This window comes from Spea bombifrons, chromosome 4 (assembly GCF_027358695.1).
Source record: "Spea bombifrons isolate aSpeBom1 chromosome 4, aSpeBom1.2.pri, whole genome shotgun sequence".
Classification (NCBI taxonomy): domain Eukaryota; kingdom Metazoa; phylum Chordata; class Amphibia; order Anura; family Pelobatidae; genus Spea; species Spea bombifrons.
This window is the reverse complement of record NC_071090.1, coordinates 43,308,954-43,324,255: the sequence shown is the minus strand read 5'-3', so window position 1 is coordinate 43,324,255 and position 15,302 is coordinate 43,308,954. Positions and strand designations below refer to the sequence as shown.

Sequence of the window (15,302 nt, the reverse complement as noted above, 5' to 3'; positions counted from 1 at the left end):
TCTCACAAAGATGGATTTTTCAGCTTGTTTTTTTCCCTGTTTGTTCTGATATCATGAGTACTTAGGACAGAGCGTCTATCATTCTTATTGTGCTGGATTAGCATTGTCGTGTTTGGTGCTCCAGACTTATCCAGCTTTGCGTAGAACCACTGTTTGCTATCCCAGGGACCAGTGCATCATCCAAATCCAGCTATGCTGAGAATTGCAGCCTGGAAATTGAAACATTTTGAGACAGCAGGGGTTTTCAGAAGCAGTCACAGAGACTTTGCTACAGAGCATGAAGGCAGTTACCTCACTTCACTACCTTACGATCTGGAAGGCTTTAAGAAATATTGTCCTGTGTCCTGCCCTTGTGTCACTATACTGGATTTCCTCCAAGAGGGATTCTATAGAGGATGGTCGCCAGCTACCTTAAAAGGTACATATTTCAGCACTCAGCTATTTGAGACTCAGACCTGGCTTCTCCAAGACCTTTTCGCAGATTTTGTATCGCTTTAGACAGGCTCCGACTACGTTAGGCTCTGAAAGTTATGCCATGGGACCTGAACCTAGTGCTTCATCAGCTAACGCAGGCTGCCCTTGAACCCTTACATTTGGCTCCACTTCATGTTATTTCAAAAGAGGTCCTTCCTTGTGGCAATCACATCTGCCAGTACAGTGGGTGAATTGCAGACTCGGTCTTCAAAAGGACACTTCCTGAACAGTCGTTCTGTCCTTACCTCTGGAATTTTCACCAAAGGTAAACTGGTTTCACAGACACAAGGATATTATACTTCTGACCTTCTTTCCTAACCCCAGTAATCAGGAAGAAATGTTGCTGCATAACTTAGATCTCTAGAGGTGCATCTCCATCTACCTTTCCAGAAGAGAGTCTTGGCGTGGGTCTCCTAGCCTCTTCATCTTTCATTCAGGAGCTGCCAGAGGCCGCTACACTTCTAAACAACAGACACCATCAATTGGCCAAGCTAGCTGCTAAAGACCTGTTTGGTCGGAAGGTGTTAGCAGCGGCTGCTGACTTCTCATGAGGATTGCCCACCCATTATGCTATGTTACATCTCACGTATGTGCCACCAAGGTTAGCAGAGAAACAGATTCTACTTATCGAGAATTACAAAAGGTAATTTAGCCAAAAATAATTTAGTAAATCTAGTAAAGCAGCTTATGAGTGACAACACCACAATGTACAAATATATTTGTGCTCCTTATATGGCCTTTTAAAAGGATCTTTCCAATTTAGGAAAACTTGTGTTGGAAAGGGCTATAATCTACATAATGTACACCTGTCTCCTGTTCTTGTGTACTGCTTTCGAGCTCCTTGAATGGGTAAAAACATTTTAAAGTAGACCAATATTGAGCACACTGTCTGGTACATTTTATTGCATGTAAACTACAACAGAAGCAATATATCTATAATAAATAGACCCTTTTCATGTCTGTATTTCCATTGTTTGAAAACGTACCGACAAGTTGAGCACTAGTTCGACCAGAAAATCTGAGAGAGTCATTTAAAAAAAAAAATGTGCATTGAATGGTTTGATTATGGAATGTTAACCCTAAACATTTTTCTGTTCATTCCAATGTAATGTCTTTGAGTCTCTCAAACCGCTTAGTGTGTTTCTTTGAAAGCTGATTCAATAAAGAGTTTGATGCAAATTCACATTTGTATTTACACAAATCAATGTCGACGACAACTGGTTTGGTATTCAGATTTGGGTCTGGTAGGGGCCAGCTCAATCCAAGATGATGGCGGTGGAGCTATAATAAATCAGAAAAAATATATATTAAATAAAAAAAATCTTATCAAAGCTAAAGTAAAACTGATATCCCATATGTCTATGCATATAAGCAACCAAATGCACAGCAAAGCATCTGATACCTTTATTAATGATCCATCATTGCAGTGCCAGACAATTCCTTCAACTTTTCCATGGAAACTACTAAACCAGGAGACAAGGCTGCTATAAGTCACTGACTGCAGGTCTTGGACTCGAAACACTCCATGAGGAACCAAAAAGTGGATTGGATTCTTCTTGGTGCCGATGCCTATACAAAATAAACACAATTTAGATAAACATTTCACCAATCGAAACTGCTCTACTATTTGTAAGTACCATAAGTATTCCAAAATGAAACCCTAAATCCAAAAAAATCAAAGGAATCCTAGCTATTAAAACTTTAAGGCGATCTTAAAAAATACTTAAAGAATTAGAGAATACTGTATTTGCTCGATTGTAAGACGACCCCCCAAATCTGAATATTAATTTATGAAAAAAGAAAAAGCCTGAATATAAGACGACCCTATAGGAAAAAAGTTTTACCAGTAAATGTTAATTCATGTAAACTATGTGAACAATCAAAGCTATGATTGAGAAAAATATTTTGTTTTTTTTCCTTTTTTTTTTCCAACCTGCCCCCCAGGTTATGCAAATCTGCCCCCTGGCTTGCCACTCTGCCCCAGAAATGCCTTATACCCCCTATATGCCACTGTGCCCCATGAAATGCCTTTTGACCCCCTATGTGCCACTCTGCCTCCAGAATTGCCTTATACCCCTAATGCCACTCTGGCATTTAGGGGGTTAAAAGGCATATTATGGGGCAGAGTGGCATATAGGGAGGTATAAGGTATTTCAGGAGGCAGAGTGGCGTATAGAGGGTTAAAAGGCATTTCTGGAGGCAGAGTGGCATTAAGGGGGTTAAAACCCATTTCACAGAGCACTCTGCCTCCAGAAATGCCTTATGCCCCCCATTTAACACTCCCTCCCCCTCCCTCCTCCAAACTTACCGGAGCTTCTGAGTCCCCGGTGCGTAGTCCGGGCAGCGTGTAGACATCTACACGATTCGCGTACACAACTTCCGCTGCAGCCGGGAGGAGGTGCGGTTAGCAGCCGGGGTTGTCTGCGTCCATCGCACAGACCTTCCCCGGCTGTCAGAGATCACGGGGAACTCTGATCTCTGACAGCCGGGGAAGGTCTGCGTGATGGACGCAGACAACCCCTGCTGCTAACCGCACCTCCAACCGGCTGCAGCGGAAGTTGTGTACGTGAATCACGTAGAGCTCTACACGCTGCCCGGTGCATTTGCTCTGGAAAAACCTTGTCTTATAATCGAGCAAATACGGTAATATGGTACTTTAGCATTTGTTTGCAGGTGCATTATGTGCTACTATTAGGGCTGCAACTAACGATTATTTTAATAATCGATTAGTTGGCCGATTATTTTTTCGATTAATCGATTAATCGGATAAAAAAAATGAATGTACATTTTTCATTTATTTAAAATAATTTACTAAACAAATGATGTTAAATACAAACAGCAGAATAAAAAAACTTTGATAATACATTTCTTGTCTTTATTTCCCAACCAGCCCCCCAATATATGCACATTTGAGCCCAGGCTTGCTACGCTGCCTCCCAGACATGCCATGCTGCCCCCCCACATATGCCACGCTGCCTCCCACATATACCACACCACGCTGCCTCCCACATGTGCCACACCACGCTGCCTCCCACATATACCACTCCACGCTGCCTCCCACATATACCACTCCACGCTGCCTCCCACATATACCACTCCACGCTGCCTCCCACATATGCCACGCTGCCTACCACAGCACTCCACGCTGCCTCCCACATATACCACTCCACGCTGCCTCCCACATATGCCACTCCATGCTGCCTCCCACATATGCCACACCACGCTGCCCCCCCACATATGCCACTCCATGCTGCCTCCCACATATGCCACACCACGCTGCCTCCCACATCTGCCACTCCACTCTACCCCCCACATGCCACTGTGCCTGATACGCCTTATACCCCCTGAACCACTCCATCCTCCCCAGACATGCCACCCTGCCCTCCCCACATATGCTACTCCACGCTGCCTCCCACATCTGCCACTGTGCCTGATACGCCTTATATCCCCTGATACCCCACTCCATCCTCCCCAGACATGCCACCCTGCCTCCCAGACATGCCACTTCTCTACCCCCAGATATGCCTTATACACCCTGATACACCACTCCGTCCTCCCCAGACATGCCACACTGCCCTCCCCACATATGCCTTATATACCGTATATGCCTTATACCCCCAGATATGTCACTTCACTGCCCCCAGGATTTAGATTCCCCTAAATTAACCCTAAACTCCCCATTAACCATAACTGCCCCTAAATTAACATTTAACACCCCCTTAACCACAGCATCCCCTAAATTAACCCTAAAGACCCCATCAACCACAGCATCCCCTAAATTAACCCTAAACACACCATTAACCACAACTGCCTCAAATTAACCCCAAACACCCCATTAACCACAGCTGCTCCTAAATTAACCCTAAACACCCTATTAACATAACTGCCCCTAAATTAACCCTAAACACCCCACTAACCATAACTGCCCCTAAATTAACCCCCACCTCCCCTAACTTTCAGTAGCCCAAATATATATATATATATATATATATATATATATATTACATACATATATATATATATATATATATATATATACACACATACACATTATATATATATATATATATATATATATATATACACATACACATACACATTATATATATATATATATATATATATATATATACACATACACATACACATTATATATATATATATATATATATATATATATATATACATACATATACTTACAGTTAGATGAGTGTCACAGCCATGTGGTTCTGGCCTGGAGAAGGAAGGGGCGGGGCCAGTTGTCACAGTGATTACAGGGAGGGGGAGTAAGTAGGAGCTGCTGCTGTGAGACGGTGAGTCAGACTAAACGGATTATATAATGAGGGGGATTTTTCAGAGCGTTTGCTCTGAAAAAACCCTCATTTTATAATCGATAATAATCGATTCAACTAATCGATAATGAAATTCGTTGCCAACGAATTTCATTATCGATTATTATCGATTTTATCGATTAGTTGTTGCAGCCCTAGCTACTATATTTCAACATTCAATAACAATATTATAAAATAGTATCAAAATATGCAAATTTCTGCCTTTTTCAGCAGTGACTATTAAATTGTAACACTTACAATATGGATTCCCATTAATATTAGTTCCTATGAGTTCCAGTGTTTGCTCCAGAAGATCAGTTAAATGTTCTAGACAAATTTCCAGACATCCAGGTTCCTCTGCATGTGGTTTTAACACAACCGCTATTCCTGCTTCATAATTTACAACACATGAATGCCAGCAGTATTGTTTATTGGTGTTTTCTACTGGTACCCAACCTGTAAATATAATAGTGAGTTCAGAAACATGTTATGCTGCCATTGGTATGAATGGCTGCAAATAAATGAAGTAAATGTGTAATCACACAACCTGGAATGTGACCATTTTCATCAGGGCATGGTTTCCCATTGCAATGTCTGACTTCTTTTGCTGGTATCCAAAACTCCGGGACGGCCTTGAAGTCCTCATCAACATTCCAATCAAAATCTAAAAGAAAAAACCCAAAGCGATGAATCACGATACATATGCACCTCAGAAAAGGAGGAGCAGCATTTAACAAAAAAGAAATTCCAAAGTTGTAAAATACTACTGGAAAAATGGTTTTGCCCATAAAAAGGATACAATTTAATGGTTGAGCTTGATCATTCCTTGACAACGAGAATAAACATTTTAGCACTAACATAAACTGACCTTTTGAACATCCCTTCGAATGAATATGTCGCTTAAACCTTTTTTCAGCTTGTTTTGTTGGCTTTCTGTCTAACCGTGCCCACAGGTAAGGCCTTCCTGCATTAAAAACAATAACCATAAATGACACGTTCAAGCACTGACCTTCAATACATCTTAAGACAAGGGAGAATATGTGACATAAAATGGGATTATTCATACGTTTACTTAGAGATTGCATCCAAGAATAATCAAAATATAGAAAGCTGCCTAGCCCACTATTGAAACTATTTTGTAGAGTGTATTCTGCTACTAACCACTGTCAAATATATGATGATCCAAGAAATAAAAGAGGGGAAATTCAACTCATATACGTAAGGCATAGGAGAAGTAACAAAATCAGAATATTTAAACTATGAAAATAATTCCAAAATATTCAAATAAAAGTTTTCTTTCTTTTTACAAATGTTTTTCAGGGTTTTCTAAAGATATGGTGCAAAATAAAAGTGTGTTACAGATAAAAGTTGCATATACCTTAATATATGCCTTTCATTAGCGCTCCGGCAAAACTAATAGTATACTATTGCATATTAAATAATTTCAGTCAATCAGAGAGTTTACTTTTTTCCCATGCCCTAACTACCAAAGGCTCCAATGCCAACCAGGGATTCTTCGCATTGAAAGTAGAAAGGCTGTAGAACATTTAGCCAAATTGCTTACCAGCAACCCTCATCCTGATTGGAAAAGTAGTTATGTGGCCATGCAATCACTTGTACAGTATTGTCAGATGAAGCAATCAGTTTCATATAAAACAGCTGTTACCTTTATGATTAGTAATATAGCAGCACGTTCCATCCACCTTTTCCGTTGGCAGAGCAAAGTGAACATCGGCATGCAAAGCCACAGGACTCAGAGTTTCTGTGGCCACAACTCTGAATGTCTTAAAAACAAAAAAACATACATCTATTAATAATCGAAGCAATACATAAGTCTCCCTCTTTCAGAGGTGGAACTTAGACCTCAATCAAGTAAACGTACAATCTGGTCTAACCCAAAGTATCACTTGGTTCCTTGGTTGCCAATATATATCTTTTACAGAACACTAAACTGAGGGAGCTAGCATATTGTGGATAAATCATATACATGACCAATTATTTTTAAACATGGCGTCTGTGTTTGTCTTTCTCTTTCATCAGTAAGACCTCTAACACTGGTGGCTAAAGAACTACAGAGATACCCTGAAATAAGTCAGATTTCCTATTATGGGGACCTCATGTAACCTTGCAATTTGTAGAAGAATACTGAACTTGGAGATCTGGGACAGGTCAGTGTGATGGTCAATGGGATATTCTTTATCACAGCTTAATTGGACAACGATATTTTGATGCTCTTTTTTGTCATCCATCAATTAATTCATTGGAATGCATATCAGATACACGGAAGCAATTTCTGCTTGAAATTTGTCAAGAATAGCTCAATGTAAGTATGTAGGTAAAAATCATGGATGTTATTTACTAAATGGTGAGTAGTAGATGAGTCAAAAATAAAATCATCTCATCTCAGTAACCATTATAAAAGTCCAACACATCCGCAGAATTTTTTTCAGGGGTGGGGTGAGGAATAATTTTTATTCCATCATGCTCCCCCCTATTTCCTCATGTCATGAAGGGGAGAAGCATAGTCATTATCACAGAGCACAGGCAAACAAAGGGTTAAGAAACCTTATGAAAGATTATTAGAAAGATCAAGCCGTCATCATCTGATTTGAGTGTTGCAAGTTATGTTTTTTATGCTAACATTATTAAATGTGACACATTGATACACACATGATCAAGGAACTACAACAGAAAAAATGCATAGAATGCATTTAGTGTTAATGTACACAAACAAATACTCCAAGGAGGAATATAAAAAATAAAGGGGGGGGGTGTGTCAGTATTTCGTTACGTGAAAATGTTTTGGAGATCTTTATTAAAGATTCCTGTGCGGTTTAGCCGGGTCATGGAGCACTGTTGTGTCCTGTTTCTGATCCCGTGACCCGGTAATATTTTATAAGGTGTTTTAAGTTAGAACCTACCCCAGAGACTGAATGTAGCTGCAGCTCCAACCCTTCAAAGGGACAATCATATAACTAGGCTGGAGCTCTTAATCGGCCAGCACAGCCCTGTTTGCCCAGACGGTAGCATCACTTGCCTGTGTACTCCCCGAGGTGATGGGATTTGGGGTTGGGTTCTGTGTACATTGAGAATGTCTGTTAAAGGAATGTTAATAAAAACCATGCTCTATATAAGTTCTATGTGTTTTTAAAAGTAAAGTAAATAAAAGTTGTTCTTGTTTTACTACATGAATGGTGGTATGACTGTTCCTTGGATAGCAGGAGCTATCCTTATGAGGGTACTGACTGGTGATTACTCAGCCCTCAAACAAGCATACCCAGCCTTGGGTACGGTGACCCTGCAATACCCCCCCAAAAAAAAAAGTTTATCAGTGCCATCCCAACCCCCCAAACAGCCTACTCATGCCATCTTTGCCTACAGCTTGTCAGTGCCAAAAACATCTTATCGGTGCTCCGTCACACCACGAATATACACATTCATGCACAAAAACACATACACATCCATACTCATGCTAACACACTCCATTTCACATCTCTAACACATCTACGTTAACACAAACACTGACACATTCCTGTATACATACACTCCTTAGAGGAGAAATGTCACCAGGTTTGGTCCTTCACTGCAGGTAGAGAATACAGCTACGTTTTACATCGCATACATTATAACTAATGTCTAAAATACAACCAACTTCTCAAAACAGAGAACAAAAATATCTTGTACAACTTACTGATTATTAAAACTGACAGCAGTAATATATATATATATATATATATATATATATATATATATATATATATATATATAGTTTATGCCATTATCCTATTCTATAAAACAGATTATTTTCCTTTTGTTATCCTGGTGGTATTGGGCTTGCAGTTTTTTTGTGTTAACTGTTTACAGATAGGTAACGTAATCATTACCTGGTGTTCCCTCTTGGAGGACGGTTCATCTTTCACCTGCGTAACAAACACACACGGAATCTTTTGCTGAACGGAACACATGCGTTCCATCTCCTCTTGACACTTGCTTTCAGAACTTCCGCCTTGCTCCTTGGTCAGCCAATCGGCGAAGCGAAAAATCTAATGCGTCACGGGTCTTAGCTCGGAGATTTGTGGGGAATGTAGTTTTAGCTGGTAAAGTAAAACCCAGGAAAGATCGGTATCTGTGGAATCTCTGTGAGCTTCGAAAGCGTACACGTAAAACCCACCTTATTTCATTATGGACTCGAAAGGTCCAATTCAGAATTGTTAGTAAGTGAATGGCACATATAATGAGGTGTTTTTTTTTTTAAATCATGACTGTGATATGGTAAAACACCAGTTATCGCTCTTCTACAATGCTTTGTTTACAATGAGTATTTTAGTGTGATACATTCTTAGGGCTGCCATATTGCACCGTTTTTCCAGAACATCTAAATGTTATCTTTTGCTGATACTCCATACTGCACTGTGTGAGATGTAAATAAAGGAAAGCAATTAATAATATATTTCTTACAACCTATAATTCAGGGAAGCACTTAATAGACAGAGGACAGGACCATATAAAAATTAGATGTGTACTGTAAATAAAATGGCCATATGATCACTCAACCTAAAAAAAACAATGAAATGTAAAACGTGTAAATAAAATGCATTATTTGTGTTTAAGATGCCACACTAAATTACATATACCGCAATGAATAGATCACAAGGTCGCATAAATGCATCCAACCAAGACACAACTATTACTAAAACCATGAAGCATGTCTTCTTTAACAGATTGATGTGTTCCATAGAAAAGCACTGAGCGTCTTATTTTTATCATGCACATTAAATCCATGCATCAGACTCTTTTTCACGCTACATCGGATGTAACTGGCCTCATATAAGAGACTCTGCGCGCTTTGCCTGAACCGAAAGTCAGTCAAGGATAGGCAGTCAGTAGAATAGTGGAGGATAGCTGAGCCTGAGCAGCAGGATGGGGTGTGCTACTTTCTGTTCAACATTCATACAAATATATATATGCTCAATGTTATTTACAGGGTGGATGAGATTATTAATACTATTATTATACTGTTATTAATAGTTTTATATAGTCACCATATTCTCCAGCACTATACAATCTGTAAGCAGTACATAACAAGTAGTATATAACATAAGAATCTTAGTTACAGAGGGCCCTGCTCAAACAAGCTTACAATCTAGGGAGTTAGTGTGCATTACACAATAGGTAAACGTGCCAACCACACAAGTTTAAGTATCGCAGGAGAGGGACTAGGAATGGTGAGCTAAGGAATATGAGAGGAAGAACGTTAATGCATAAGTTCATAGGCATCCTTAAAAAAGTGGGTTTTGAGAGTTTTTTAAACACCAAAGGCATAGAGAAAGATGCGTAAGCCGATGAAATGCACTCCAGAGGATAGGAGCAGGCTTTGAGAAGTCTTGCAAGCTTGCATGAGATCTAGAAATCAGAGGAGAAGATAGAGATCATTGGGTGAGTGGAGAGACCAAGCAGGAGTGTATTTAGAGATGAGTAAGGAGATGTAAGTAGAGGAATAGCTTTGAAGGTAAGGGTCAGGATTTTGAAATAAATTCTAAAGCGCATAGGCAGCCAGTGAAGAGACTGACAGAGGGGAGGAGTGTTAGTAAAGTGATGAGAGTCCTTAATGGTGGATTGTAGAGGGGCCAAATGGGTATGATGGAAACCCACTAAGACAGAGTTACAATAGTCGAGACAGGACATGGACAAGAGCCTTAGTGACATTTTTTTTATTTTATTTGATGACTATTTATCTACCCTGTTTTAATTTGGAAAACAATGCCCATCATTCAGTTTTTCACTCTCCAAGTCACACAGGTTAAAATGGCTGAGCCATGTGGAGCAGAAAATAAAGGTCAAAAGAACTGCATAACAAAGTAATGGAATCTTTATAAAGATCCTTATTATTATTATCTTTTATTTATATAGCACCAACCGCGGGGAACTCTGATCTCTGACAGTCAGGGAAGGTCTGTGCGACGGACGCAGACAACCCCCGCTGCTAGCCACACCTCCTTCCAACTGCAGCGGACATTTTCTACGCGGATCGCGTAGGCGTCAACCCGCTGCCGCGGCAATACAGCAGGAAGCACCGGTAAGTGTGTGTGTGTGTGTGGGGGTGCCAAATGGGGGGGGGCAGGAGGATCCAGGTCCCCTGCAGCAGTGCGGGGGATCTGGATCTTAGTCTCATAATCAGACCTCTATTTGAGGTCTGATTAGAAGACGACCCCGATTAGAAGACGAGGGGTATTTTTCAGAGCATTTGGTAAATCATAATTAGTCTGAATCTTGAGGCTACTGTAAAACAATAATTTTTACTGAACAGAAGGTGTCAGTAGATTCATAAAAATCTGATGAAAACTGAAATGTTTGATACACAGACATTTCAAATCCAGATCATATTTATTTAGGGATGGTGACCACTGACCTACATAATGTTGAGGAATATTCGATTGTAGCCTAACCCCTAAGGGGTTAATAATGTTTTAAGTATCACAATAATGTTGTTATCACAAACACTTTTTTCCTCGGAGATTAAGTGTGTGGGTACTAGCTTTGGGCAACAGCAAAGTCTTCATGTTCATCTTTGTAAAAAAAAATTGTATTCTACGAATATTCTCCTGTTCTTGTGTTCGTTTTGGGCGAATATTCATATACGTTCTTTATATTCGTTTCTCTTCATTTTCTGCCATAACTGTCACACTATGAATGGGAAAGGGCAGCTGCTCTTCATTGGTTGATGCCAGACCTTTAATTCCTGGCGCGATCCTACGGATTCCCGTATTAACCACTGCTATACTATGGAAGATTTAAGATAGTCTAGAGGCAGTGACTTGTATAGGGGAAGGGACCAGGGAGATTAGCTAGGAGATTTTTTCTTAACTAATAGGCTAGCCTAGTATATTTACGAACAGAAACGAAGATTCTTCGCACTGTGCGTCTTCATCTTTGTGTACATTTATCTGACGCCACGTTCGGTATTCGGTTTAAACAACGAAAATGCAACAAATACAAATGCACAAGTCTACTGGGTACACTCTTGACATCAAGACCTAGAACCTTACTCTTAACCCCCATGCTGCCCTTTTCCCCAGAAGTACTCTGTCTCTGTGACTTGGAAAACTAAGATGTGTTACCAAGGGATGAGACAGATTTGTAAACCTAATACAAGCTCAATGGATCATGGCAGGCAGAGTCTACCTGACAGTCACCATAAAGCTGGTGTCTGGTAGATGAAAAAGACTAAACAATATACACACCCAGAATATGGAACAGTAGCTCATTGAATGGGCAAGTAACTGCTGGGAGCTCAGGGATTTAAACCTACGTATAGAGAGTGCACCATCTGGACTGGAGTTAACATGTGCCTAGAAGTTACTTTAAGGATGTTTTAATCATATGTTCATTGTAGGCTGAAGTTATTTGGCATGGCAAGCATTACTGAGATTACACTACAAACCACCAGATATTGGTGATTTTGTAGTGTTTTTTCTAATGAAAATGGAAAAGGCTGCCAAGTCAAAACTGAGATTACAAATGCTTTTAATTAGACAGAATTTATCTAGAGAAACAGAACCAGTAATAAAGCTAAACGACAGGCTTTTTAAGTATTCCAAAAGATATATAATGTGCGGAAAAGCCTTCTAGTATTTATTGCCATTTTTCTCCAATATTCAAAGAAAATGGCCAAGCAGGAAACATGGACTATACAATATTGTAAGGAAGAATTACTTTTAAAAATTCTTACCTAATAATTTTTATGTCATAAGAGGCATGATAACTTGATATCCATGGTTGTGATGTTTACTCATTTGAGGTTCAATTTTAATTGTGCTGAGGAGACGCCAATACCAGTCAAAGGAGTCTGCAGGTATGTGAAATCATTTAAACTCAGAAACATGATTTATTTTATACCAACTGTCATATTCGTGGTTGAATGTTTATTTTGTCCATGTAGTATTTGCTTTTGCTTTCTCTGCAGAGATCAAGCAACAGTGCACCCAATCTGTCCAAATTACAAGAAGATTGGTTAACTGTAGCAGCTGCTAGACAAGTAATGCTTATATACTTCATGGGGTATATTTACTAAAAAATTAAATGGTCGGTTAAAGGTTAGATCAACTGACCAGACCTGACTGATATTGCATGTCGTTGCACGTTCACACTAAAAATCTACTTGTACATTCACTATTATAAGAGCTATTTCCAAGTACTTGTGAACATAAACTTTGCAAGTTACTGGTGAGGGAATGCAAGGTGAAAAACGTGCATGTCCTTGTGCGTAGCTGACAATTTATTTTACATGAAATATCTAAAGAATGTTTATATAAAAAATAATTAGTATTTGAAAACAAGACCTCCTAAAAAATTAAAGACTGGCCGATTATTGCAACTAACCCCCTGTTGCATATGTGGAGGGTAGCTTTTTTGGCACTATTAGCTATTTTGTCAGCAAGTCTTTTTTCTAACTATACATATATAAAAGGCTTTATTTGCTTAAGGATCAAGGCATTGATTTAAGGGTTAAATCAAACATTATTATAGGCTTTAACTTTTTTTTATAAACTTCAAGCACTCAACAGAATATCAGTTAAACCCTAACACACCCAAGTCCTCGTCATGTACACCTGTGTGAAGCCCTCTGTCTTTTCTGTTCCCATTACAAATTAGTAGTATAGTTTACACTATTAATTCTAAAAAAAAGATTTTTTTAGTATTTGTCAGGAGGCAGGGGAACGGAGCACAGCACAGTGAGATACCAAACACGGGAGATTCCGTAGTGGTTCAAAAAGTCAGGCATACACTGGAAGCAATGTCGTTTAAACAAGCCGTGGTCAGGGGTTATAGAAATATACAAGAGTCCATATAAACGTAGCCAAGTTCAAGGGTAGTAGATAATCACCAATAAACAAGCCAAGGTCAAAATAGCCAGGAAACTTACGTAGTCCAGAAAACAAGCCGAGGTCAAAATAGCCAGGAAATCCACAAACAATATAGGTGCAAGGAATGGCGAACTTCAGGCAATCAGGATACAGGGATGGGGCACCACTTAGTTAACAAGCCAGCACTGATTGAACAGTGCTGGGGGTTTATATGGCCATGCCAGGTGTTGACTCCCCCCCCTCATCATCCGCCCTTAGAGTGGATCTGTCTGTTATGCCTATTCCCCGCCTTCTGCCTACCTCTTGCATTGGAGCCATCTCACCGGGTAGTTGGATACGCCCCCCGCCATCAGCATCGTGGTCGCGTCCGTCTTCCGCGAGGTGTGGTTTACTAGAGGCCGGAAATGCGGCCCACTCCGCAACCGGATGGTCCCCGTACAGCGGTTCGGGTGTCAGGACACAGATGCGGCTCGTGGTGGGACCCTACACGGCCGCTGAGGTAGGTCAGGTAAATTTTACCTTAAAAGTGTTTAATGGTGAACTGTTTTTATAGGATGGACAGTTTGTTAGAAGTCATCACATATTGTTTACAAGGGTCCTTGTGCATGTTTGTCTTGAGTTGAGAGGGAGTGGAGGTTAATGCCTCATTAATGTCCATGGTTTTAGAATGGAATGTCCAACAAGCTCAACTAGGTGTGATGGTTAGCTATCCACATGCTTTTGGTCACATAAATAATATGTATTATTCCATGCTTATTTAAAGGGATAGGAATTGCAGAAAAGACACTTCTATTACATGACGTTGTTGGCGTTGTGGGCGTTGTTGAAGTAACCCTGGTTCATCCTCTCCCCTGATAATTTTACCCACCCTTGTAATTCAATTTTGTGTTTGATTATCTATTCTCTTAATGTTTTATGATTTTCCATACCCGAGGACAACAGGGTAATGTGTAGATTTAATTACTTGACATGGAAGGGCCTCCTAATGGAGAACTCATATGCCCAGAGACAACAGAACCGTCTCATGCGTAATATGGGCTGGCTCTAAGGGTCCCCCATCGAGCTACATCTCAGACTATACAGGCCTCAGCATGTTAAGTTCATGACAAGTACAATTAGAAAAAGACTGAACAAGTATGGTTTGTTTGGAAGAGTTGCCAAGAGAAAGCCTCCAAAAAGAACATGGCAGCATGGCTTAGGTTTGCAAAGGTGCATCTAAACAAACCAATGTCCTTTGGACAGAAAAGACAAAAGTAGAGATGTTTGGTACTATGGGAATATGTAAATTTATGAAGTTATGCAAATACCCAAAAATTGAAATAAATAAAAAATATAAGTATACTGGTCAATCACATAAATATCAGTGAATATCTTGAATAAACAGACAAGGCTTTAGACATAAACCTCTGCAAACTATATATATATATCATGTATAAGTAGTAACTAAACAGTATAATATTTATACGCACAAAATAACAAAACAAATATACTTAGCTCTATAAGTAGAGATTCAGCAGCTTATATAGGATAATTGCCTCAGCATAAAACTTGAAACAATGAGGAGACTTCCTTGTCGCATGTTCAATGGTACATGGGCTCCTCAAATAAGACACCTGGCTTCTTCTGACCCAGT

At 39.7% G+C, this 15,302-nt stretch overlaps 1 protein-coding gene across 1 annotated transcript; it reads right to left on the bottom strand.

The window, feature by feature from the left end:
• Positions 1 to 1,350: 1,350 nt before the first annotated feature.
• Positions 1,351 to 8,816, bottom strand: C4H12orf29 (chromosome 4 C12orf29 homolog). The gene is made up of 7 exons (XM_053461911.1): positions 8,690 to 8,816; positions 6,472 to 6,589; positions 5,674 to 5,769; positions 5,353 to 5,469; positions 5,064 to 5,261; positions 1,877 to 2,043; positions 1,351 to 1,755 (listed from the first exon to the last, which is right to left on the bottom strand). Exons 1-7 carry the CDS (start codon positions 8,777 to 8,779, stop codon positions 1,570 to 1,572), a joined length of 972 nt encoding a protein of 323 aa, XP_053317886.1. The 5' UTR covers positions 8,780 to 8,816; the 3' UTR covers positions 1,351 to 1,569.
• Positions 8,817 to 15,302: the final 6,486 nt, after the last annotated feature.

What these genes read in the sequence shown, in the direction of transcription:
- C4H12orf29 (XM_053461911.1), bottom strand. Translation starts at nt 8,779, where the DNA reads ATGGAACGCATGTGTTCCGTTCAGCAAAAGATTCCGTGTGTGTTTGTT. An exon ending in TTCGAAGGGATGTTCAAAAG is followed by an intron (nt 5,470 to 5,673) that starts GTCAGTTTATGT and finishes TTTTTCTTTTAG; the next exon opens with ATTTTGATTGGAATGTTGAT. An exon ending in TATTAATGGGAATCCATATT is followed by an intron (nt 2,044 to 5,063) that starts GTAAGTGTTACA and finishes TATTTTGTATAG; the next exon opens with GCATCGGCACCAAGAAGAAT.